This window comes from Xenopus laevis, chromosome 1S (assembly GCF_017654675.1).
Source record: "Xenopus laevis strain J_2021 chromosome 1S, Xenopus_laevis_v10.1, whole genome shotgun sequence".
In the NCBI taxonomy this organism is placed as follows: Eukaryota; Metazoa; Chordata; class Amphibia; order Anura; family Pipidae; genus Xenopus; species Xenopus laevis.
The window spans coordinates 61,047,566-61,072,933 of NC_054372.1; the positions used below are offsets into that span (position 1 = coordinate 61,047,566).

A 25,368-nucleotide genomic window follows, 5' to 3' on the forward strand; every position below is an offset into this window, starting at 1 on the left:
GCCTTTAAAGAAGAACTAAAGCATAACTGAAGACATAAGCTAGAAATGTTGTACATTATGTTCTGTGATTCTGTACCAGCCCAAGGCAACCACAGCCCTTTAGCAGGCAAGATCTGTGTCTCCAAAGATGCCCCAGTAGCTCCCCATCTTCTCTTCTGCTGATTTACTGCACATGCTCTGTGCAGCCATCACTTACTGAGCTTAGGGACTGACTCAAAATATACAGTACACATAGAATATAAATGTCAAAATATAAGGCTGGTTATTAATTAATACAGATAATTACTACATGGCAGCACAGAATCAGCCCTGTAGCATCAGCTTCTATTACAGACCAACCTCATGTTCTGTTGTAAATTTACAACAACCCCTAAGCTTAGCTTCTCAACAGCTGCTTAGAGACCACTGGGTGTCACAGACACTTTCCAAGATGGTGACCCCCTGTGACAAGTGTATAGTCCTGGATCATTGCTGCTATTGAGAAGCTGGTGAAATAAGTTCAGTATATAAAATATGGCATTTTTAGCCACATTCATTTTTAGGGTTTAGTTCTCCTTTAATGAAGCATATGTCTCAATGCCTCATTACATTGGCACTGCCATTTTTCCAGTGTAGCAAATGGGGCTCATGTGTTTCATACTGTACTATGCTGTACTAGATGTTTCCATATTTCTGTACACAAAAATACATATATCTGTATGCCACTGTATATTACGGCAATCCCTGTCAAACCTGAACATTTCAGCCAAGAAGCCGATATATTTTGCTCTTAGCCTCATTGCTCATATTCTCTCTACTAAGGTGTCATAGTCAAGTATCATCAAGCAGTTTAATCCCCTCTTGAAGGCTAACTTGAGGATATTTTTATATGTAAATTGAGAAAACATCGGTATTATAGGATAAAGCAGCACCACCATCTTCGTATTCAAATAATTCATCAAATATTGTCACATGACAATACTTGTATCTTTTTTTTTGTTCATGGTCAACTTGTTTGCTCATTTGTAGGAACTGTAAAGAAACATAGGAAGTTGGCACTCTATCTGAGGAACTCTTTCATTCACTAGTCATTGTGGTGGACTGTAACTGAACAATGCTCTTCATTATTATGTTGGAATTCATTAGAGGCTTACATGATTTAAGAGGCCCAGTCCAGCAGCTTGCTACAAAACAACAGGTTTAATGATGGCTTGATAAAGTATATTTTGGCAACTTCTAACTAAAAAAAGTGTTCACAGAAAACTAGTCTAATGGCCAGGTGTCACTAATAAAACAAAACTTCATTTTGCAGTCTAAATGAAAACAACAGAAAATATTTTCAGATGAAAGATACAAATTAAAAACTGCCGTTATTCTAACAACCTTCTTCCCCTCAAGTAAAATGTGTAAATAGGCCCAGACTCATCCTGACCTTTTTGCACTATGCCGAGGTCAAGGGATTAATCAAAAGAGGGCTACTGGCCCAGGAGGCAGGTAGAACTAAGCAGGGCTATGCAGATATGTGGTAAGGAGATATCTGAAATAGTTTTAGCTCTTTCAGCTAACAGATCCACTTGTCTTAGAGCAATCCCATAATTATGATCATATTGACTTTAAAGATATTTAGTGTTAACCTTGCCAGAGTATCTGGACAAGCTATAATTTATACTTAATATACTTAGTTGTTGCATATACAGTAACTGTATATAACATTTAGCATAAGCAAGGTAAAAAAATAACTTGCCACACCAGCTTGCTTGGATGTCAGGTTGTCATTAAATTATATGCTAAAGTTCTGAGTTTTTAGCTGGAAACCTTCTTATTTCTTTAATCTAAAAGATATATGCATAGGACGATATACCATACTAAACTGTCTCAACACAAGCCCTGTAGAATATTCTCCATGAGCATAACGTTACAGTTAGGTCCATAAATATTTGGACAGAGAACTTTTTTTAAATTTTAGTTCTGTACATTACCACAATAATGAAACAACGCAGATGCAGTTGAACTGCAAACTTTCATCTTTAATTCAGTGGGTTGAACAAAAGGATAATTCACAAAGTAATCCAGTCAGCACCTGTGCCTTTCAAGCTGTTCACACTGATGCAAGTCCAACAGTTTCCACTCAAAACTTGTTAGCCAAATACTTGTATAATGGACAGCACCACTCACGATTCTCTTTTTCTTTAAAAAGCCTTTATTCAGCCATGGGCTCTGACCCCAAACAATTCGACAACGTTTCAGACCGCCATCGGTCTTTTGTCAAGCCACCTTGGTAACACCTGTGCACAATCATTTATACAATTGTGCACAGGTGTTACCAAGGTGGCTTGACAAAAGACCGATGGCGGTCTGAAACGTTGTCGAATTGTTTGGGGTCAGAGCCCATGGCTGAATAAAGGCTTTTTAAAGAAAAAGAGAATCGTGAGTGGTGCTGTCCATTATACAAGTATTTGAACAAAAGGATTGCATAAAAATGTGAGCCTTTTTTAACACAATCACTTCATTTCAGGGGCTCAAAAGTAATTGGAAAAATTAAAAAAATGAAAATAAAATGTTAATTTCTAATACTTGGTTGAAAACCCTTTGCTGGCAATAACCGCCTTCTCAATACTTTTTTCTTGCCATCATTCTGGTAGAGGTTGATCTTGGTTTCATCTGTCCAAAGAATGTTTCCAGAACTGTGCTGGCTTTTTTAGATGTTTTTTTTTTTTTTAGCCAAGTCCAATTTAGCCTTTCTATTCTTGATGCTTATGAGTAGCTTGCACCTTGCAGTGCACCCTCTGTATTAACTTTCATGCAGTCTCCTCTTTATGGTAGACTTGGATATTGATATGCCTACCTCTTGGATAGTGTTGTTTACTTGTTTGGCTGATGTGAAGGAGTTCACCAGTGATTTCTTTCTTTCTCAGGATGTACCAAATTGTAGATTTTGCCACTTCTAATATTGTAGCAATTTCTCGGGTGGGTTTTTTTCTGTTTTTGCAGCTTAAGGATGGCTTGTTTCACCTGCCATCTTTACCGTATGTTGTCTGTTCACAGCAAAATCTTCCACATACAAGCACCCCCCCTCAAATCAACTCCATGGCTTTTATCTGCTTCATTGATAATGACATTGGTACAAAACGTTTCGGGGACGTGCCCCTTCCTCAGACATGTCTGAGGAAGGGGCACGCCCCCGAAACGTTACATCACTTGACAAAATAAACGTGCAGGGGATATCCCCACTACACTAGCCTTCTGTGTTTGGCAAATTTTTGTACTAATACTATTGGGAGAGGTGCCGACCCCTCCAGCCAACACTAGGCAACTATTACCAGGAGAGTACTTAGGGGAAATAGGGATGTTTTTGCATAATGAAAGAATTGCCCACACCTGCCCATGAAATAGCCTTTGAGTCAATTGTCCAATTGCTTTTGAGTCCCTGAAATGAAGTGATTGTGTTAAAAAAGGATTTAGTTCCTCACATTTTTATGCAATCTTTTTGTTCAACCCACTGAATTAAAGCTGCAAGTCTGCAGTTCAACTGCATCTGAGTTTCTTCATTTAAAATTCATTGTGGTTATGTACAACAATATAATTAGAAAAAAATTGTGTCTGTCCAGATATTTATAGACCTAACTCTATATAGTATAACATTACCTAATACATTTTTTTTAAACAATATAAAAAAAACGATCATTCAGCATGACCATAAATAGTCAACCTGCATTTAACCATACTGTTTGCATAGGTACATTTTAATAAGTGCTGAGTGGACGAAGCAGATAATACTGCCTCAAAGATGAGACCTCAACGATGAGTCCCTATGCTATCCCTATCCCCATAACCGACATTTCTTCCTACAATAGAAAATAGTAATTCATATTCCGTAACATAGGGAGCATGTGTGTAGCCAATCAGATATGGGAATTTAAATTCTCAACAAACAACAGGCAAAAGTATTCTCTCCAAGGCCATGCTGTTGTTGTCAACAACCAATCTTCACTGATACCTGGAACCCCAGTAAAATTCCCTGCGTAAACCAAGAGTCGGTGTATATTACCACCTCAGACCTGCACGTGCAAAGGCTTCTGTTCTTGAATAAGCCCTGCCAAAGTGTATGAAAGTTAATAATAGATATGTAAATGCCCCCTATTAGATGGTGAAAAGCCCCAGCAATGGCAATACTCACGCTGACATTGTCCCCATGATTGGCGGGACCATCCCCAGCAGCAGTCTATTCTGTTACCATAGCGACACAGTCCGGTGGCAGATGCAATCTGTCTGGGCCATCTGCGTATAAAAATGGGCATTAAGCAAGTACCCTACTTTGGAAAAAACAACACAATTACTATATGCAGAGTATAAAAAAGTAATATATAAACCTCAATTTGCTATAAAAGGAACAAAGGTGCTAGCTTGTAAACAGATTCAACATGCGTACCTCACACAGAATACAAGTAGCTGCTCAGTCTCTATATAGTCACTAAACCATAAAATAAATACAAGTGCATTAACAAGGAACAAGAGAAAGAGATTCCTACCAAGGAGTTTCCAATCTAATTGGATATAAGAACCTACAAACCATCCATCTGTGAGCAGCTCTACAATGCAGAGCACAAAGTATTTAACATATTTATAAAACAACCTGTTTCATTGATATTTTCAAGTCACATATTCATAGTGAATATAATTTGGTCAATGGGCAGTCTAATTTGGACTGACGAGCTTGCTGAAATCCCATCAAAGGTTGATCTGTCAAATCAATGTTTTTTATCAACAAATTTGGTTAGAAAATGACCAAGTGTATGAGACATCTGCATGTGACAAATATAAGAGTGTAAAATGCTACTGGGGATTATAAACAGCTCAGACATCTTTAGTTTCAGGTGTTATGTCCCCATCAAGGCTGAAATTGCTATGAGACAGACTGAAACCTTAGAATGAACAAAGGGTGAGAGGTCAGGTATGAAATAAAAAGAGCCAGAATTGGGTAAACATGAGATAGGAAGTGAAATGAAGTAATGAGTTTTCATCAGAAGCAGCCTTAAAGAGAAGAATAGAAATCCAGAAAATGCCAATAGAGAAGTCAACACTCGAAAATGAGTTAGTATGAAAGACAACGAAAGACAGCTGAAATGGATGTGCTTTCAAGGAACAGTTCAATGTAAAAATAAAAACTGGGTAAATAGGCTGTGCAAAATAAAAAATATTTCTAATATAGTTAGTTAGCCAAAAATGTAATCTATAAAGGCTGGAGTGACTGGATGTCTAACATAACAGAACAGAATTCAACTTCCTGCTTTTCAGCTCTCTAACTCTGAGTTAGTCAGCGACTTGAAGGGGGGCCACATGGGACATAACTGTTCAGTAAGTTTGTAATTGATCCTCAGTATTCAGCTCAGATTCAAAGGCAAACAGTTATGACCCATGTGCCCCCCTCAAGTCACTGATTGGTTACTGCCTGGTAACCAATCAGTGGAAACCAAGATAGCTGTAATGCAGGAAGTACTGTTATGGCTATTATGCTACACATCCAGTCACTCCAGCCTTTATACATTACATATTTGGCTAACTAACTATATCAAAAACATTTTTTATTTTACACAGCCTATATACCCAGTTTTGAACAATTCCTTTAAGCTATGTTTTTACAGTATCATATGCTGCAGAAAAATATTATCAAAGAGTGTGGACCTTTAGAACTTTATTAGTTTTTTTGGCCTAAAACTGTTTCAGTAGAATGAACAGTCTAAACCTCAAAGCTACAAGGCATCACAAACTAATGTCACTCTAGAAACTGGTCAAGAAGACTGGCCATACCTGATTTAAATAAGAGAAACATAAGGCTTAAGAGTAAGGAAGTGCAGTTTTATTCCAAGAACATCAGCGGTCAAGATGGTTTAACAATTTTGCATATAAAATAAAACCCTCCAAGTTATTCTTACTGTAATTACTGTATATACTGTATACACTGTATAACAGGCTGGAAATATACACAAGTGGCTGGAAACACTTTTCAAACTAAAAGAGTTGATCAAAGACACAATTCAATTAATTGATTTATCTCAAATTCAGTTCAGCATTCAGACAAATTAGCATTTCGCCAAAAAAACATCAATATATATATATATATATATATATATATATATATAATGGTGCATACATTATTGTTACAAAAATACAGTTCTGATGTATGGTAATTTACAACAGTAAGTGAAACAAGCAAAGAGTAATTGTGTCTGAACGTGTATTTGGGCCCTTCTCATCAAAACCAATGCACTTGCACAGTGGAAGTTGGAGTTAAAATGATCAGAATAGGGATAACATCATTTGGCACTTGCCAGTAAATTTACACTTATGTGCGTTTCTTCGGGCATAAGCCTGCAGCCTTTATGGATGTAACACAATGTGGAAACCCTGCCCTACTCTTCAGGAATCCTTTGCATCAGTAGATGCATGATTAAGCAGAAAAGTCCAGAAGGCAATGGTGAATGAGTACTAAGCATATCAGCAAAACAGAATATGCAAAGATTTATAAAACTTAGTTCATAGACTCAAACCTGGAAGCTCCATTAATATAGCCAACACATTTTATTCAGTTTACGAAAACAAAAGCAATTCTTTTTCTCCAGGTTTTCTACTAAATTTCAACATAAATTTAAAGGGGGAAGGAGTGCAGAACAGAGAAAGAAGACTCTGCAGCTACTGTAATGGAGCAGGAATTTAGATGCCCACTGTGGACCTAAACGATGAGCTTCTTTCATATATTTTTGAGTAGACTCAACAAATACAAATATTCCTCATTATTCCAGCACATCTTTAGAGCTGGCTGCACTGTCCTGATGGTGACAAGCCAATAGCCAAACAGGTAATAAAGGTGGTTAATCAAATAAAAGAACATCAAATAAAAAATTCTCACAAATAACTTTCTAAAAAGACAAGATCCTTTTTTTTCAAGCTTATGGGGGATGAGAATTTAAATAGCAGGTATTTGACCTCTCATTAAAAGAACGCAGTCTCCCTTTTGTACAGGATCCCTAAAGGTGGGCATACAAAGGCCAATAAAAGCTGCTGACTCTGTCCTTCTGGACTTAAGCTTATTGGCCTGGTTTGGTGCCAAACGACAGCTCTGGGTGAAAATCGACCAAATATTGATGGGGCAGATCTGTGTGTTGATGTGGTCCTTGTCCCAATGGTCTGCATAGCTCTAATTGTGATTCACTTGATGGCCTGAGGTCCAAATGATCGATCAGAGTGACATTGCCCAACTCAAGGTGGGCCTGTCAGTGAGGTCACCTAACAAGCGGATCTTCTGATGTATGCCAGAATTAAGAAAAAAATCTGCTGGCTTGCCTGCCATCTGGTTCTTGCAATGGCAAAGCAGTCTAAGTTACCTACAGTATCTGACAGTTTGAGTGAGTATCTTATCCACTGTCAACCTGGCCTTCTTGTGGAAAAAAAAACCTTCTAAATATAACCAATTCAACATTCTGCACCAATTCTAAAATAATTACATTACACTTCACTATCCACTTCACAGCAATCTGTTTCTCTTCTTGCAGAGAGTTGGTTATTTTGAAAAGCTCTAATAAATTGTCTAGGATAGCAAATAGAGCACACACCAATATGCTTGACCTATCAATCAAAAAGAGAAAGTCGCTAGAGTAGATTCTCGAACTATTGTAACTCCGCAAATTCACTAAAATGCGAATTTTACAGAAAGTTAGCTGTTTCGAGAGAGTTTCATTCACCACCTTAGACCTGGAGAACAGATAAGATGAAGCTTCATCCTCCTCACTCTTATGTCAGTGACATCATATCCTGTATGCTGGAAACTCATAAAAGTTGTAAAAAACGCTAGAGTTTTTTCATTTTTTAAAGCGGGATTGCCTTCAAAAGTTGTAACTATTAAAGATTTAGGTGTTAACATTTTTTTCCCAACCATTTGAGGGGCATGTCACATTTGCTTTAGGGTGGGCTCCTGTCTAGGGCATTAGAGGATCTCTTTTGTCTTTATTATGGTTCCTTGGACATTTGTAATAATAAGTGGCCACTTCAAGCATTTGCACTAACATCACTAACTGAGAAGTCCATACGACCTATATGTACTCTCCCAATTCAAATTGACCTAAGCGTAAGAGTACTAAAGAAGTTTCGCTAGGCAGATATGAACACTTAAGAAAGATAGCTATGAAATGGTCGCTCTGACGAATTAACGCTAGCAAAACTTTGCCAGTGTTCTGGTGCCCAGACTCAACTTAGCGTAGTGGTAGCAAATTTTTGTCTGTTGAAGTGGAGCGGATCGTTTGTTGGCGAAAATTCGCCCTTTAGTCAATTTGCCCCTTTGACTTCTGCATGAAGAGAGACCGTTGGCTCGGCTGAGAGGGGGATACTGAAGAGTAACCTGATTATTCTAGAAACCGTTACAATATTTTAATTGATTATTTTCTCATTTGCTTATTCTTCTAGTGTGCTTGTGTGGGTTTCCACTGGGTACTCTGGTCTCTTAAGCTGGCCATAGATGTTGAGATTTTTAAAAGATCAGATCCTGATCGTGAGACCACGATCTTCTCAGAACGATCGTACGATCGTACGAATTTACCATCAACTAAAAAGACCAATTTACCAGGAAAACAAAGGGGAGCTGCCTGCTTGGCCCTGCAAACATAGAGAGATTGCACTGGGACCGACAAAGATTTTTTGACCTGGCCGATCAATTTCCCGACAGATGTCGGCCGAAAAATCGTGAGATGTACGATCGTTCGAATACCACTAACCACACGATAATTGGTCGGGCTTCCCTAAAATCGGTCGTTCGGCAAGAAGAATCGTCGCGTCTATGGGGAGCTTTACACACTCTACAATCATACAGGCAGGTTAAAATTTAACCTACTGTGTTTGAATGTGATAGGAACCTTACATTGTAAGCTCCAGTGGGCAGGGACCAATGTGAATGATGCATAACCTCTGTAAAGAACTGTGAATATGTGTTGATAAAATATAAAGGTATGCTCCTGTATGAGCATGACTAGCTATGTTTCTTTTATGTGTACAACAATAAGGTTTATTTGCAGGCTGCATATGTATTTTCTTTGCAAGCCTTATGTGAAATATTTCTAATCTATGTTTGGACTCTAATGAGTGTTTAATGCAGTGGACCATGCTGTGCCACTCTGCAAAATAAATCTTTGGAGGGGCCCAGCGTAGATTAGCAGACCCTAGCAAGCCCCCTTTCCCCTTGACCATACACTACTGTGGTGAATCTTCCAGCATGTTTTTTTCAACGAGTTTGTACTTGCAGCCGCACGAAAGCACCAAATGTAGGTAGAACTCAGCTTGAGTGAGTACAAACTGATTGAAAAGAAAAGGCTGCATTTCTTGATGCACTTCGTTGTGGTGAAACACATAAAGTTCCATTGCAGGGGTACGCAGGCAGAAATGCTTGAGTGTAAGAGCCCTTTTAGAAACACAAGACTTCCAAGACTAGAACACATCACAACATCATTTACAAGCTGGAATGCAAGAACCATTACAGGGTATAGGCATCATAGTCTGTTCCCACAAACACCTCAGCTATTAGTTGCAAAATCTGATACTGACACTGCATTAGAATTGTTCTGTTTTTTTTTTTTTATGTGTCATGTTACTATAAAAAATGTGATGTTATAAACTTTATTCCTGGACTGAATGTCAGGCAGCCATATAAAATCACTATCTATAGACGTTGCGGTGCAACCACTGCTTGATTTGAAACAGTGTCTAGTAGCAACTTGATCACATTTTTAAAGTTAGACACAGATGGGGGGGGCATTCATTTAAAAAGTGCAAAATGTAAACTAGACACAATGTTGCAATCCCTTTGCCTGCCTGAAATATGCACCCATATCAAGTACACTGACTGCAGTTGTCAATCTACTCAGGGAAGTAGCATTCCTACTGAGTTTCCCCAGCTGTGAAGCTAAAACTCAACCCAACGATACACTTGGGGGTAGATTCGCTTTTATTTGTACCTGGGATTCCGAAATAATGTGAGAGAGATCTAAATCTTGCACAATGTGAACATTATGAAAAATTGTATTTACAACTGTTAGGCAACATAAAAACATCAATATATATTAACCAAAGTCCTTTGATCGCATAGCAGCAAATATTAAAATGCATTTTGCTTCAATTTCCCATGCCAAACACTTCATTTCTTAGCAGTGCATGCAGATAATACAGTTGATTGCCCTGACAGCCAAGCTGCAGGAGGTAACGCACAAAACAGATGCCTTTATTGTAAAAATAATTAGTTTTATTGCTATGGGCTATTCATGCCAAGCATACCCATGTAAGTGAATGTTATTTATCTTGGCTTCAAAGCTTATATCAATATTTATTGCAAACTACTAAAGTCAGTTTCAAAGTTCATGGCAGTGTGAACTGATCTATTAACATAATCAGTTTAATCTTTTGTGCAAGAAATGCCAAGAAAATGGTTTTCTTCCCATCAGTCCTGCTCCTAATAAAGAGAATATGAAAGGTACCCTCAGGTTTTGTTAGACCTGGAATGTGGAAGGCCTTTAGGTCAGTTTTTCTTAATCTTTTTTGCCATGAAGTGCAAATTGAGTTGTGGAATTTGCTTTGCAACCCAAAACTTGGTTTACCAGTTATGGGCCTTTTTTAATTTCTGCTTTCTATTGCAGCAGGAAATGTTAACTTTATTCAGAGGGTTATGGAGACCCATCTTTAACAGAAGGTAGACCTATTTTTTAGTCCTGACCCATAAGTTAAGAATTCCTGCTCTAGGTCAAAACATTAAGTAAATTCGAATTTTTGAGTTTCAAAATTCATTGTGAGATTTATCATACCTCGACACGGAAACAGTACTAATTCGAATATTCGCCACCTAAAGCCTGCCCAGTTCATGTACAAGTCAACGGCAGAGGTCCGTTGAGCCATTTGAAGATGTTAATAGCCTTCCTGACATTTGAAATGTTTTTTTCGAGAGAAAATTTTGATTTGTATGAATTGAATGTAATTGAAATTTCTGGTCGGAACCATTCAATCGAATATTCTAATTTTTTCTTAAAAAACCTGCTAATCAAATTGTGAGTATATTCAAATAAATTCACATGAATTTGAAATTCGACCTTTGATAAATGGGCCTCTAAGTATTATTTGATTAAAACTGAGTCTATGAGGGATTGTCTTCCTGTAATTTGGAGCTTTTTGGATGACAGGTTTCCAGATAATGGATCCCCTAACTGAACCAATTGGGAAATTTTTTTTACAACTGGTAGGACATATTGTAGGCCATATTTTACCTCAAGTCCCCAGTGACTTTTAATAAATTAACATAATATAATCTCAGCCCCTGAACATTGAGCAGTGTGGATCATCATGCTTTTTATTGATAAACCTGGACAGCACGGGACTGTGGCATACTGTTTACACTATGGGTCTTGCGAACTGCTTGTGCCATCCCTTTGTGCTGTCAATAAATAATGTAAGGTGAATATTGGCATCTAAATGAGTCTCATGTGCTGGCTTCTACTGTCTTATTGTTTACCGTAGGTAGGGTTGCCACCTTTTCTGGAAAAAATACCGGCCTTCCTATTTATTTATCTTTTTTCCCTATTAATAACATTGGGATCAACCATCATTTTTACCGGCCAGGTGGCAACCCTAACCGTGGGTCATCATGATCAACAACAGCAAATTACACTAATACTTTAGACACACAACCATAAAAAATTACACATGAAAATTCATCAATGAGAATTAAGCTGACCAAAAACATAATATAGATATAGATGCCACATAATTTGCAAATAAAAATAGCTGAATGCCAGAGCTATGTCAGTCATCTTGCTGTTTTTTTTTATAAAAAATTTGTTTGCCCTTAACGAAAAAAAAACACCAGCACACATTTAACTTTACATTCGCAAAGACTTTATTAAAAAATATCTTACCGATACTCCGCTTGCGCTCCTCTTCTGAAAAGGCGACATGACGACGATCCATCTGGTGGCGCTCCATTTCTCCTCCCTGGCTATCTCCTATAGAAGGCAGGGAGGAGATATTGAGCGCCGCCAGATGGATCGTCGCCTTTTCAGAAGAGGAGCGCAAGCGGAGTATCGGTAAAATATTTCTTAATAAAGTCTTTGCGAATGTAAAGTTAAATGTGTGCTGGTGTTTTTTTTTCATAAGGGCAAACGAATTTTTTATTAAAAAAAAATTCATGATACTCTTCCTTTAAGCAAACAGGGGGGTAAATATTCAGTGGCTCAGTGCTAGAAAAAATGATCATCAAAATGAATTTAATGCTTCCAAATGCAAGAACAAAGAACATGGAGCCAAATTTTGTGAGATCACATTGATGCTTATTTGGGTGATGCAAAAAGCTTAAGCACTCCCCCAAGAATTAACTCACAGAAAAGTAATTTACTGGTGAATTAACTTTTAAGCACCTGCCCAGTGAATTCGCTTTTCCTTGTCCTTTAATGCAGCCGCAGGCTAGTGTTTCTTTGCCTGAAAAAACACAAAGAGGCCTAACTCTGTTTTACTTACACATGGGCTTTATTGTCCACATTCCCCTACAGTGGATTTTTCCTGTGTTTCACCACAGGGAGGCACATCCCATTCTTCTAAATATGTACTCATTGAGGTGCAGGCAAGCGCTGAACACAGGTGAAATGCAACTTGATGCATTCTGTCTGCTGTAGAGCACCTGTTTCCCCGGTAGGCTCCTGATACAGTGCTGCCATGTTTTAGTGCGTACATGCTTTAGTGAGTGGTTCACTCTCAGAGTTCATTCGGGTGACAAGTGCCCTTTAATAGAAAAAAAAATACAATACAGGTATGGGATCCATCATCCTGTTATCCAGAAAGCTCAAAATTACAGACTCCATTTTATTCAAATGATCCAAATTTGTACAAATGATTTCGATTTCTCTGCAATAATAATTAAAACAGTACCTTGTACATTATTCAAACTAAGATATAATTAATCCTTATTGGAAGCAGAACCAGCCTATTGGGTTCATTTATGGGCAGATTTATCAAGGGTCGAATTTCGAGTGTATGGGAGTTTATAAACTTGAAATTTGGAAAAAACAACGCTTTTAACATCAAAAGGAAATATAAACAGAGAACTCACAATGTCTATCCACCCCTACATGGATCTAGATTTGTGGCCTTGGTCTTAATATTCATATTAGCAGCCTCCCAAGCCAGTCTCTTAAACCATAATGATGATGCCCATAGTCACAGACATGTTACATACTTGCTTTAATTCAAGAAAAGAAAATTAAATTAAAGCATGAACTATAGCAGCTGATATTCCTTTTGACTATTTGCTGGGCTTTTAGAGAATTACTATTTGTATATATACAATATGATTTGCATCCTGTTATTTACAATAAAAATTGTATTACAGTGCTTGCTATTACCAATGCCTTATGCATTATTAATTATTTTTCTTATTCAGTCAAAAACAATTAAGTAGAATGTCAACTCCAGAAGAGGGTAAGCTTTAGAGTGCTGAATAGGTCATGCTTTAAATGCTATTCACCACTCACTTTCTGTACCAAATAATTGAAAAGAGGTAGGCTGGTGCCTGTAAGCCAGGTGCTATGACTTAAACTGGTGGGTGGGACTGCTGAACCAAGAATGTAAAAGCCAGGTGATTATTGCAGGTAGTCAGCCGCTCACCTGTAACTTGCCTCAACTTGTACATGAGATAAAAACCACTATGTTAGGTAGTAGCTACACAACTATATATAAATCAAGGCACACATTCCTGAATAATGAATACTTAAGTGAGGCATCAATCCTAAACTATTCAGAAAAATGTATCTTTTTTTTTCTGCTAGTGCTCACAAGGACCCAGTGAGGTTTTTCTGATGTTCACTATAGAATTCCAGTCTATTTTATTTCACTGTTGGTCACAGCACAGAAATCATATCAGTTACGGATAATATGACTCCAGAAGCAAACAGCTTAAAATGGATGCAAAATGACATAAACAGCTGTGGATTTCAAGGCAACATATAACTCAGGTGATAGCTCTTCCATATAAACTATTAGTTCTGGAACAACTGAATATAAGCAACTGAAGAGCTAGGCAATGCCCTAGGTGTGTAAATTAGGAAATAAATATGTAAAAATAAGGGTGTAGCTCTAATAACTGCCGTTGAGCTGTAATTTTCCATAAAGCAAAAGCTTTCAGAGGGATGTCTGGTGTTTCTGGTTAACAACAGCAACACTGCTTACATTTAGGGGGTTACTAAAACTCGACTTTTTCTCACTCTGTTTAAAAAAATATCTGACCAAACTCCCAAACCTGAATACCCTTAATTTACCAATAATATTTCTGGAAAAATCAGTGCCAAAAAACGTTGCAACAAAATCCAGTGTCAATTTCGAATTCTGCAACTTTTTCGAATTGACTCTCCAAAACCTTTTTCGAGTTGTCACTCGCTTAACTTGAATAATGTGGATTATCAAAAATAACCAGCGCAAACAGCCTGAAACTCTCAAGAAATCTGAAGGTTACATTTTTTTACAATTGTCAAAATGTTATGATGTCAGAAAGGCTATGAATATCTTCAAATGGTTCACCAGACCATCTGTCATAGACTTCTACATGATTTCAACAGGTTTTCGTTGCCTTATTTTTGATTCAAATTTTTAGCAGCTTTGGAGCATAATAAATTTTGAAAAATTCAAGTTTTTTTTCCTCTAAAAGCTCAGATTTTACCCCCTATAAAATGCAACCATTCTGAGATAGAATTGATAACTACATGTAGTTAGCAATGCATTAAAGGTGTAAAGTTATAAAGTTATTCCATTGTGCCCCCTAGATGTTGACCAAAACATAACATGCAAGAAAAGTCACCAGTGACCATTTATACTGCCCAAAACTTAATTACAGCTGCAAAAGAATTCACTGCTGAGAATGCTAACTGTCAGCACTATGTCAATCATCTTTCTATTATCATATGTACGAAAATAAATGTCATTTTGGCTTCGTTATATTACACTGTAATCAGACATGGGACAAAAACAACTTAGTTGTTGACTGGAAGGAAACTTACTTAATCCTTTTAACCTGAACAGCAGGAACAAGCAGCATGGAGCCTGATGAAGGATTATTTTGCATTTTAATGCAGTATCTGGGGAAATGTTTACTGTGCATTATTGCTTTACAAATGCAACCCAGATGTTGCTAGACTAAGCTCTCTGCATGACTTAACCTTCATCGTATTATGTTGTCCACAACATTGTCATTGAGCAGGGAGGGCAGCAGTGTTTAGAGCACCTTTAAAAGTGTACTTATCTACTATACATTAAATGTAATTATATTATTGAGTCTGCAGTTTTTAAAGGTATCAACCATGTTATGTCTTTCTATATACAATATAAAATGCACACCTGTTTGGCTGGTAGGAATTACCCACTGCAGCTTTAGTAAACCAAGAAAAGCAGTGGCAGTGGGTTGGATTTACTAGTATTCTGTGTGGGCAAAAATTCATATTTATAGCTGTGTAGCTATGGATCTAAAAAGACATAATGGGCTATATGGGTCAGTGAAGAGCCTCCCAGCTGTTTCCATAAAAAGGGAAACATACATGTCACAACACTTCTGGATGCATATTTATCTTACACAGCCAATCAGAATTGCTGCCTCAGTCCAGCAACATTGCTGGATTAAAAAAAGTTAGAGTGCCAACAATGTAGATTCAATATTTCCACATTCCATTCAAAGAACAGGAAAAAAATGATGTGTCGGGTGGGCTGTTGGCAGTCAAGAGGTTAAAACAATAACCATTTATTGTCTACCTGCTAAATGACTAATTGGCATTTCATATGTATACCGTATGGGTGCACTCATTTCTTGGTATTATTTGGCATGTATCAGAAACCTGTAACATTTTTGCTGATATTTTTTCTCAAAGTCATTGTATCTATAACTTTTTAGTAACTTTTAAAATAAAGAAAATACAAATACGAATTAAAAATACTCGTGGCTGGACCAAAGTCAGAGCCAGGAATACATCTATCCATGGAGATATTTAGGGAAGTGTAAATAGGCAGGAACAATATACCAGGAAAGGAAGGGGAGATTTTTTTTCCACTTCCCAAAAATACAACTCTCCGGGTCATTTGGCCAAAGTATAAATAGAAGTTTGAGTTCTTTTGGGGGCGTTAAGGATTAGCACATTGTCATCCATAATAAACTGCCTTCATTGGAGTTTCCAAATTCAGAAAGTTCAAATGAGGAGCTGGGAGTATCGTTTTAGAGCTCTAAGACATGAATGTGTTATGTTAGTGTATGTGCTGATGAATCCCGGTTACGCAGGGTAGTGCATACCACTGAGTCTGACTAGCTGAGGAAAGCCCTGCAGGCAAAACTCCATGGTGACCCTGTGCTAGGAGAAGGAAGGACAGAAACACTGAGGTCCATTTCAGCTGGTCTCGGTTCAACCCTAAACTGAGAAGTCTGTTTCTCAATTAATATCAACTTACTTCAAAGTCGTTATTAACAATTAGATGTCTATCATGTACAAAGCCAGTAACAGCCCTTAAATGTTAATAAACATGTTTCCATTAACAATAAACAGAGATCTAGCACTCCCATAAAGCCAGCATTGGGATAGATGACCTTAAGCCTACAGCTATTGTAAAACTACAAATCTCAGAATCTACCCCCCCCCCCCATTAATTCTAGGAGGTAGTAGAAAGAGTTATGTGGGAAGACTGATGTAACTTTATACCCCTAGGACCTGCAGGTGTCTTTATCTCTCTCAGCACATCAGCACCTTTCATTCCTCATGCACATCTGACAAACTGCCTGTTCTGCAGCTGCACTGCCACTCCAGAAAGGTATAGGGGCAATCCCAGCAACCACTAGTCCTAACTAGTACTGATCTCTTACTATTCAGCATCTTTCTGCAGATCCAAGCTGAACTTCACTTTTTCCCTGTGAGTGTCTATGAATATTTTTTTTATTCTTGAAACACCCCCAGGCGATGTTATTAAATGGCTGGTGGTATTACACAAAGCCAGAGGGATTGACATTCTATAGATTATTAACTGCCAGCATTGTATATAAGAAATATGTCCTGGGACCTGTTCAGCTCAAATGCAACAGTTTTTATCTATGCTCGCTGAGGATGCTGGGAGCTGTACATTTTAATCAGGCAGAAGAACTAAAGGTGAGGTATCCCAAGTGCCACTTCATTAGCTGAGCTGCTGCATATACTGGAGAAATGACAGAAGTTCCCAGGGCCGGCGCAGACGCAGTGCAAGTGTTCTAGGGCAGCATGTCTCCTGGGTAAGTCAGGTGAAGGGCAGCGCACAGGTACAGGGGTAATAGTCAGTCTTACCTTCCATCATAGTCCCCCGCAGCCTTCATGTACAGGGAACAGGCAATTATTAACCGGATAACTAACTCCATGGCAGACACAGGGAGAAGTAAGTGCGTCACAGCAGCAGGGTATCCAAGGGCATGCAGGTGAGAGGGGGAATGTGGGGCTCCCCTCTCTGTTCTTCCCACACCCTGTAACAACAGATGCAGTGGTAGGAAGGATGAGGCACCCAGTGAGAGCAGCGGCAGGTCCGTCTGTGTGACACAAGCCCAGCTCCCTCCCTGTTCAGCCCGGCTCAGCGCTAGGAGGAGTTGGAGGAACCCACCCTCACTGATTTGCGCGTCACCTTCACTTTCCTCCCACCCTGCTCGCTGGGCAATTCGCTTTCAGTCAGAGCACACCTCTCCATTACCCACTCACTCTCCCCCACCCTCACAACAACTTCATTGAGTTACAGACAGTATCCCGCTACCTCTAGCGCTTAGTATTAACCCTCCGGCTTTTATCAGGCGACAACTTCCAGCAGAGAGCCGCCAACGTCGTGTTTATTGATGCTATAAGCCTATTCAGCGGCATTTTCAGTCTTTCTTATTTATTGGGCTGCAGGTGTGCGCGTGTCGCTCGCTTGGTGTCAGTGTGGAGACAGTGGAGTGGACACACTGGGGTTTACACACACTGGGGCTTCCACACCAACACATTGGTGGCCACCAGATTTTTGCCCCAAAATTGTCTGAAATTGAGAAAAGTCAACGAAAAATGCGAGAAAGCTTAAGAGTGATGGGAGACTGGGGTACAGAGCCCAAAATCTGGTAACTCCCGACTTCTACACAAGTCAGTCCCATTGCATACGGGTATTGAAGTTTTACATGAAACTTGACAAATTGTTCAACAAAATGAACATTATCCAACATGCATTGGGAGACGCAGGCTTGGCACATTAACGCAAGAAAAAACTTTGGCTGGTTTCAAAAGTACAAAACAGCCAAAGGCCCAAAAAGTAGCCCAAATCCGTACCTTGGTTAGTTTGTGCTTTCAAAATCCACCTGGGCTTTAAATAAGTAGCCCAATTTGACTGGAAACTAGGGTTGCCACCCGGCCGGTATTTTACCGGCCTAGCCAGTAAAAAACCTACCAGGGCCGGTATTACAAATTTACCGGCAATGTAGTTGCCGGTAATTTGTAATACCATTTACAAAATTTCCTGCCCGCCGATGAAAACTTAAAGGAATAGTTCAGTGAGAATATAAAAACTGTGTAAATAGATAGGCTGTGCAAAATAAAAAATGTTTCTAATATAGTTAGTTAGGCAAAAATGTAATGTATAAAGGCTGGAGTGAACAGATGTCTAATAAAACAGCCAGAATCCAACTTCCTGCTTTTCAGCTCTATAACTCTGAGTTAGTCAGCGACTTGAAGGGGGGCCACATGGTACATTTCTGTTCAGTGAGTTTGTAATTGATCCTCAGCATTCAGCTCAGATTCAAAAGCAACAGATATGACCCATGTGGCCCCCCCTCAAGTCTCTGATTGGTTACTGCCTGGTAACCAGGGTAACCAGTGTAAGCCAAGAAAGCTGAAAAGCAGGAAGTAGAGTCCTGACTGATATGTTCGACAACAAATCACTCCAGCCTTTATACATTACATTTTTGGCTAACTAACTATATTAGAAACATTTTTTATTTTGCACAGCCTATCTATTTACACAGTTTTTATTTTTATACTGAACAATTCCTTTAAATTTCTGTCGGATTTGGGTGGTGGCCCGCCCCTTTTGTGATGCTACTCCTCGTGGCTCCACCCCCTTTGTGACGGTACTCCCCAATGACTCCGCCCTTTTTTTTTTAAAAGGTGGCAACCCTACTGGAAACCCGCCAACCTGAGTGTACTTCCCAAGTCTGACCTGCATCCAACCCAAACCTGCAATGGATGGCCAAATATCAACCTGAAATCTGCCTAACAGGCAGGCAACCTAGAGTTTCAAGTCAAACCACACATTACAACTTCTCATATCATTTGCACATGCCATAATAACCCAAGTGTTAATTAATTATGGGGGACGGTGATTCCAGTGTTTTCTAACATCAATAGGTGCTCTTGCACCTCAGCAGAACAGACAGGACAGAGGTAATGGTGTCTAGTACAGCTATATAGAAGTGCAAGAAGTGTCTTTGGACTATTAATGAATGGCATAATTATGTGAAACATTAATTTTAGCACAATCGCACATGCAGCTGCATTTATAGATAAGGCTTTGCTGGACTATAACTCCCAAGGTTCAGAGAAAAGCCACATGAGGATATTAATCATCTTGCGATTAATCTTGTCTAGCTGCTTTCCCAGTAGCTAACATGTGAATCGCTACTAGGGAAATATATTTTATCCCAGTGGTGACTTACATGTTAGTCGCTTAACCCACTCAGCCAGCTAACTATATACTACCCTTACAAATATGGTGGCCACTTCCGCAGACACATTTGTGTGGATTTATATAGCAGGGGTTGGGTTGTGATGCAGCTGATTGCTGGACAGGCATGTGAGCTATGCCACTCACACAGGAGGAATCTAATCCAAACCATATGCAGTTCCTAGAGCAGAGAACCTTTTCTGCCCTATTGCTAGAATATAACAGTTGGTTAAGCCACTCAGACAGACACACGCATGTTGGTATTTTAGACTACCCACATCTTATATCTATTCTTTTCCTATTCAAGGACATGAGAGTTAAAAGGGGTGTTTGATCTCCATGGGAAATACATAAAACAAAGTAGCACTTTTCAGTAGAAAAATATGGCAATTTTCTACACAATGCTTACTTAGGTCTACAAATCCATATAGATCATCAGGGTGGTACAGGGAGTACTGCAGTCAGGGTCACCATGGCAGGGAGGGAGGGAGGGAGGGAGGGAGGGAGTCCTGAGATGGAAAGACACAATTCATGGGTTGCCAATGGGAAAGGGCTTGTGGGTTAATGGGTAGTTGTTGAGAGGGAGAGGAGTAGGGTTTTGGCATAAGTGGGGCATGGCAAAGGTATTTTTAATTAAAGCCCCCGTTTTACATTTTGGTAGAACCCACCACTCAGGGATCTCAGTTGATTGGTGGGCTAGTTGGGGCCCCCTAGGTGGGCCTAGTAACTTAGTAGTATGGGACCCTGGTTATGCATCCATCTTTACCAGGGGCAAAACGATACTTCAGGCCTATGAGGACCCATTGGAAGAAGACTCACCTGGACTAGTAAATTGCCAGTTTGATCCACAGGAACCAAGTTGGCAGCTTATTACGCCTATGTATGGCCACCTTATGATTTAGAAAATCTAATTTCCTTGAGGATGCATTACTGGTGTTTTTTCTTTTCTATGTTGCAGTTCCAAGATTGAAAGCTAAAAGATATTTGAACCTGTCTTACATCTTGTTTTTCCAATCTTATTGTGAGGATTGCCATAGAAACACCAGCAACAAGAAATTAGACCATTACACCTGCCTCTAACATTTTGGATAAGCCCAGACTTGAGAAAGATAAACACTGACTTGTGAAAAGAATGTTTAGGTGATGAGAACTGGAAAGGAGTGCAGCAGATTGAAAGTCGGAGATGCATAAATCCAAGTACGGGTGTGGTATCCATAATCCAGAAAACTGTTCTCCAGAAAGCTCTGATTTATGGGATGTTCATCTCCCATTGACTCTATTTACATTTGTAATAATTATTTCCTGTAATTCTGTAATAATAAAACAGTACATTTTACATGATCCCAACTAATACAGATACAGAATCTTTTTCGGAATTCATTGAATTGGAGCCTGGTGTTTACGGGATAAGCAGGAAGAACAGGAAAGAAAATTGATCTGTGGTGCTCACTGAGAACAACCTATTAACAAAATATTAATTACATTTAGACATTTTGTCCATTAAGTTAATTTTTAAAAAATGCCTTCCCCTTTAAATAAAACAGGGATTGCTTGTTCAAATTGAAAAAGTGAATAAAGCTCAAAATCCCTATAATAGCTTTTATTTCCATACACGTAAATGCATTGGGAACTAGGGATGCACTGAATCCACTATTTTGTATTCGAATCCTTTGTGAAAGGTTTGGCTGAATATCAAACCCTAATTTACATATGCAAATATGCGGTGAGGGGGAGGGAAAAAGAAAGCCAGGATGAAATCCAAATCTGTTTTAAGATTTTGCTTTCCTTTGAATCACTGAACTAATATTTAGTTGTATAAGCAGTGTTTCTGAGAACTGCTGCACATCTGTGTTGCATGGAGTCAACCAACTTCTGGCACCTGTTACATTCCACAATTATTCTGCATTTCTTGGTTTTCAATTGAATTAAGGTCAGGGGATTGGATTGGCCACTACATAACGTCAATCTTGCTGGTCTGCAACCAAGATGTTACTTGTTTACTCCTGTGTTTGTTGTTGTTGTCTTGTTGAAACACCCATTCAAGGGCATTTCCTATTGGGCATAAGGCAACATGACCTCTTTAAGTATTTTGATGTATTGAAACTGATCCATGATCCCTGGTATGGGGATAAATAGGCCCAACACCATAGTATGAGAAACATTCCCATATAATGATGCTTGTGCCACCATGTTTCACTGTCTTCACATTGTACTGTGGCTTGAATTCAGTGTTTGGAGGTCCTCTGACAAACTGTCTACAGCCCCTAGCCCCAAAAAGAACAATCTTGCTTTCATTAATCCACAAAATGTTGAAGCGGCGAAAAGACCTGAAGTCACTAAAGGAGGCGAAGTTGAAGTCCTGAAGCCATGAGTTTAATTCTACTGTTTTTTTTATCTTTTAAATCCCCTAGCCACCAATGTATTATTTTAATAAACTATAGGTCCCTGCCACCAATGTTTTTTTTAAAAAATATTCTCTGGGGCCCCAATTTTTTTTTGAAAACTTTTATGGGAGGGGCCCTGGAGCCAATGTTTTTTTTTAATTTATAGGGGGCCCTGACCACAAATAAAAAAAATTAATTTTTTCTACATTTTTCAAAAGATCACGTGGATAATCAGGCAGTTAGAAGAATGTTCTATGGACAAATGAGACAAACATAGAACTGAAGTTAAATAGAAAGTTGGTCCTACATCAAGACAACTCCAAACACACAAGTCAGTATACCAAATAATAGTTAAAAAAGAAGAAAGTTAACATAGACCCCCTTTGGGGCATCCTTTATTTACAGTTGATAGCTTTAGGTATTTGGGTATCTGTATTACCAGAGACCCATAAAGGTACCTACTCTATAATGTATATATACTAAAATACAAGAGAGATAAAACACAAATCTGGGAGAAATCAACACTAACTGTTGCTGGCAGGGTTAACTTGGTAAAAATGGTGATTTTTCCTAAAATATTTTACACTGTTATACACTCTCCTATATTCTTTGCATAAAAGCTATTTCAAAATCTTACCTCCCATGTACTCATCTTTATCTGACACAAGCTCAGATGACCTCTCCTGAAAAACCCAACCACTAATGGAGGGCTGGCCCTCCCTCAATTCCATCTACACTACATTTATTCACAGTTAATGCAACTCTCAGACTTGTTCCATGTTCAGGGTCAAAATAGTGCAGAGAGAATGGGGTTCATAGATCACATACCCACCAGGGACAGAGTGTATCAACTACTTAAAGGATACCTAGCCTACCCCACTCCAAAACCCACAATTACTCTTATGATACAGACACTTCAGATCTGGGATAAAGCTGGAAGACTGGTACCCCTACTGGCAGAGACGGCTGAACACTACACCCACTGTGGGATAGTAATTCTTTGGCTGAATGTTGTACAATGCATCATACCGTCCTCAAAAAAATAAAGGCATTTGGTGCCTAGGCAAAGTACTGGAAAACTGCAACATTAAATCATTTGAACTAAAGGCAGAATTTAGGTGCAATTTTACTAAAGGGAGAAGTGACTAACGCAGGCGAAAATTCGCTGGCGTGACGTAATTTTGGTAGGTTGTGATTTACTAACGGTCGCTGGCGTAACTTCGCTAGTGAAGGAGATAGACTCTAGCGGTACTTCGCTCCCTAACGCCTGGCAAATTTGAGCTCTTGCGAATGGACGTAACTATGCAAATTCACTAAGATGCTGATTTTACTGAACGTTACCTCCTGCGCCAGACTTGCCTTCGTCACCTCAGATCAGGCGAAGTGCAATAGAGTAGATAGGATTTCCTCAAAAAATAGTTGAAAATTTTTCTAAGTCCCAAAAAACGCTGGCATCTTTTCCTTTTTCAGGGTGATAGGCTGAAAAATAAAGTAAATTTTTTTGGGGTAACCAAAAAACCCCTTACATTTCCTAACGTATGACACATAAACTATACACTGGGCTCATGTGTAGGGCAATATAGCAACTTTATTTTATTGTATTAAGATTTCCCGGGCTCGTGTAGTGTAATGTATTTGCTGCAACATATACGTCCATTAAATTTAACTTCCCGCTGTATGCAAATTAGGTAATGCTAGCGCAACTTCGCTTTGCTTGGCGCAGTAACGCTAGCGCAACTTCACCAGCGTTCGGCGCCCTGGACGCAACTTCGGATTTTTGTGAATTAGCGTTGTCCTGGCAAATCTACACCTGGCGAAGTGTTGCACTGTGAGCAAAGCCGTCGCTGGCGAATTTTAGTGAATTTGCCCCATAGTCTCATCAATCATTACCTGTTTAGATATTTACAACTCTGTGATGCCCTATCTACACAATACCCCAATTGTTATCCTACCCTTCAATCCTACACCTTATATTCATTGCATGCAAACTGGATATCCAAGTTATAAACCATTCTTTAAAAACCCATCTCCAACACGCACACAGAGTATTCTAAAAAAGCATGGCAAGATAACATTTGACAGCTAGATTAAGAGGAATGGGAAGAGGCCCTGGAAATCCCTAAATATGTCTTCCTATATATACAAAAACACATCATACCAACCTATATTCTACGCACACCTTATTTAACCATTCTGCAGAAATGCAGATCTGTTTTACCCTAAATTCCACTCTGACTGTCCTAATTTTTACCACTAATTTTACTAATCTTACTTACTAATCTGGTACTGTACCTTGTTAGGTACTGGGAACAGTACTGGGAACAGTACTGGGAACAGTACTGGGAACAAGTGATCAAATTCAAACATGATGTGATGGGCTAACAGGTCCCACTGGACATCAAGGTCTGCCTACTTGCAGTTATAGATGATCTATACCCCAACACGTATTTTCGAACCACGATTGTGGAATTGCTCTGTTGTGCAAGGAAACTAACAAGTAAATGGTTATCTCCACAAAACCCAACGCTGACCTCTGGATTACCCTAGTAAACCAAGCACTCCCATATAGGGAAATTACCTATAAGAACAGGGGATGTTCTGACAAATATGACAATATATGGAGCCCCTGGCTTGACAACCCCCAAACTACAATACATTAAAACTTGCACTCCCTTCATAATAGTTCCCAAGTAAACCATGTCTATCTGAATGATCACATTATCCTGCACTCTTACCTGAAATATGCAACATATATGTGAATTTACTCAACTGTGCAAAACCTCTATGCTAAAATATGTCTTGTTGTACTTGTAATCTCTCTGAGCGAATGTACGCTGATCCATCTTTATATTCATTGATCTGTAAGCAATATACTCACTGTATGTCTCAACCTAGCAACAAACTTTGAAACTCAAATATGGCTGAATAATTAAAAAAGAAGAAAGTTAATGTTTTGGAACAGCCTAGTCATCGTTCTATAGAAATATTTTGGAAGTACTGGAAGTGGGCAGCTGGTGCGAGGAAACATAGCAACAACCCTGAGCTGAAGCTGTTCTGTAAGGAGGAATGGCCTAAAATTCCTCTAAATCAGGACTGATCTACCAAAAACATTTAGTTTCAGTTATTTCTGCCCATTAGGATGCTTGTTATTGAAATCAATGTTTCATAAACTTTTTCCATACACATAGTTTGGATAATTTTCCTGAATAAAAAATTAACAAGCATAATGTTACTTACTTATTTGTTTAAATTGGGTTTC

General features: G+C 38.8%; 1 protein-coding gene across 8 annotated transcripts in view; it reads right to left on the reverse strand.

Moving 5' to 3' along the window:
- npnt.S (nephronectin S homeolog) overlaps positions 1-17,742 on the reverse strand; it is a 63,343-nt gene extending 45,601 nt beyond the window's left edge. For 2 of the 8 annotated variants that reach the window (XM_041579659.1, XM_041579658.1), the window contains exons 1-2: positions 17,340-17,742; positions 4,157-4,257 (exon numbers count right to left, since the gene is read on the reverse strand). In XM_041579659.1, the coding sequence (XP_041435593.1) occupies positions 4,157-4,257; positions 17,340-17,410 (172 nt within the window). In that variant the 5' untranslated portion in view covers positions 17,411-17,742. The remainder of the gene's footprint in view (positions 1-4,156; positions 4,258-17,339) is intronic. The other 6 variants (XM_041579656.1, XM_041579657.1, XM_018243380.2 and 3 more) reach the window with 6 other exon arrangements.
- Between the last annotated feature and the right edge of the window lie 7,626 nt (positions 17,743-25,368).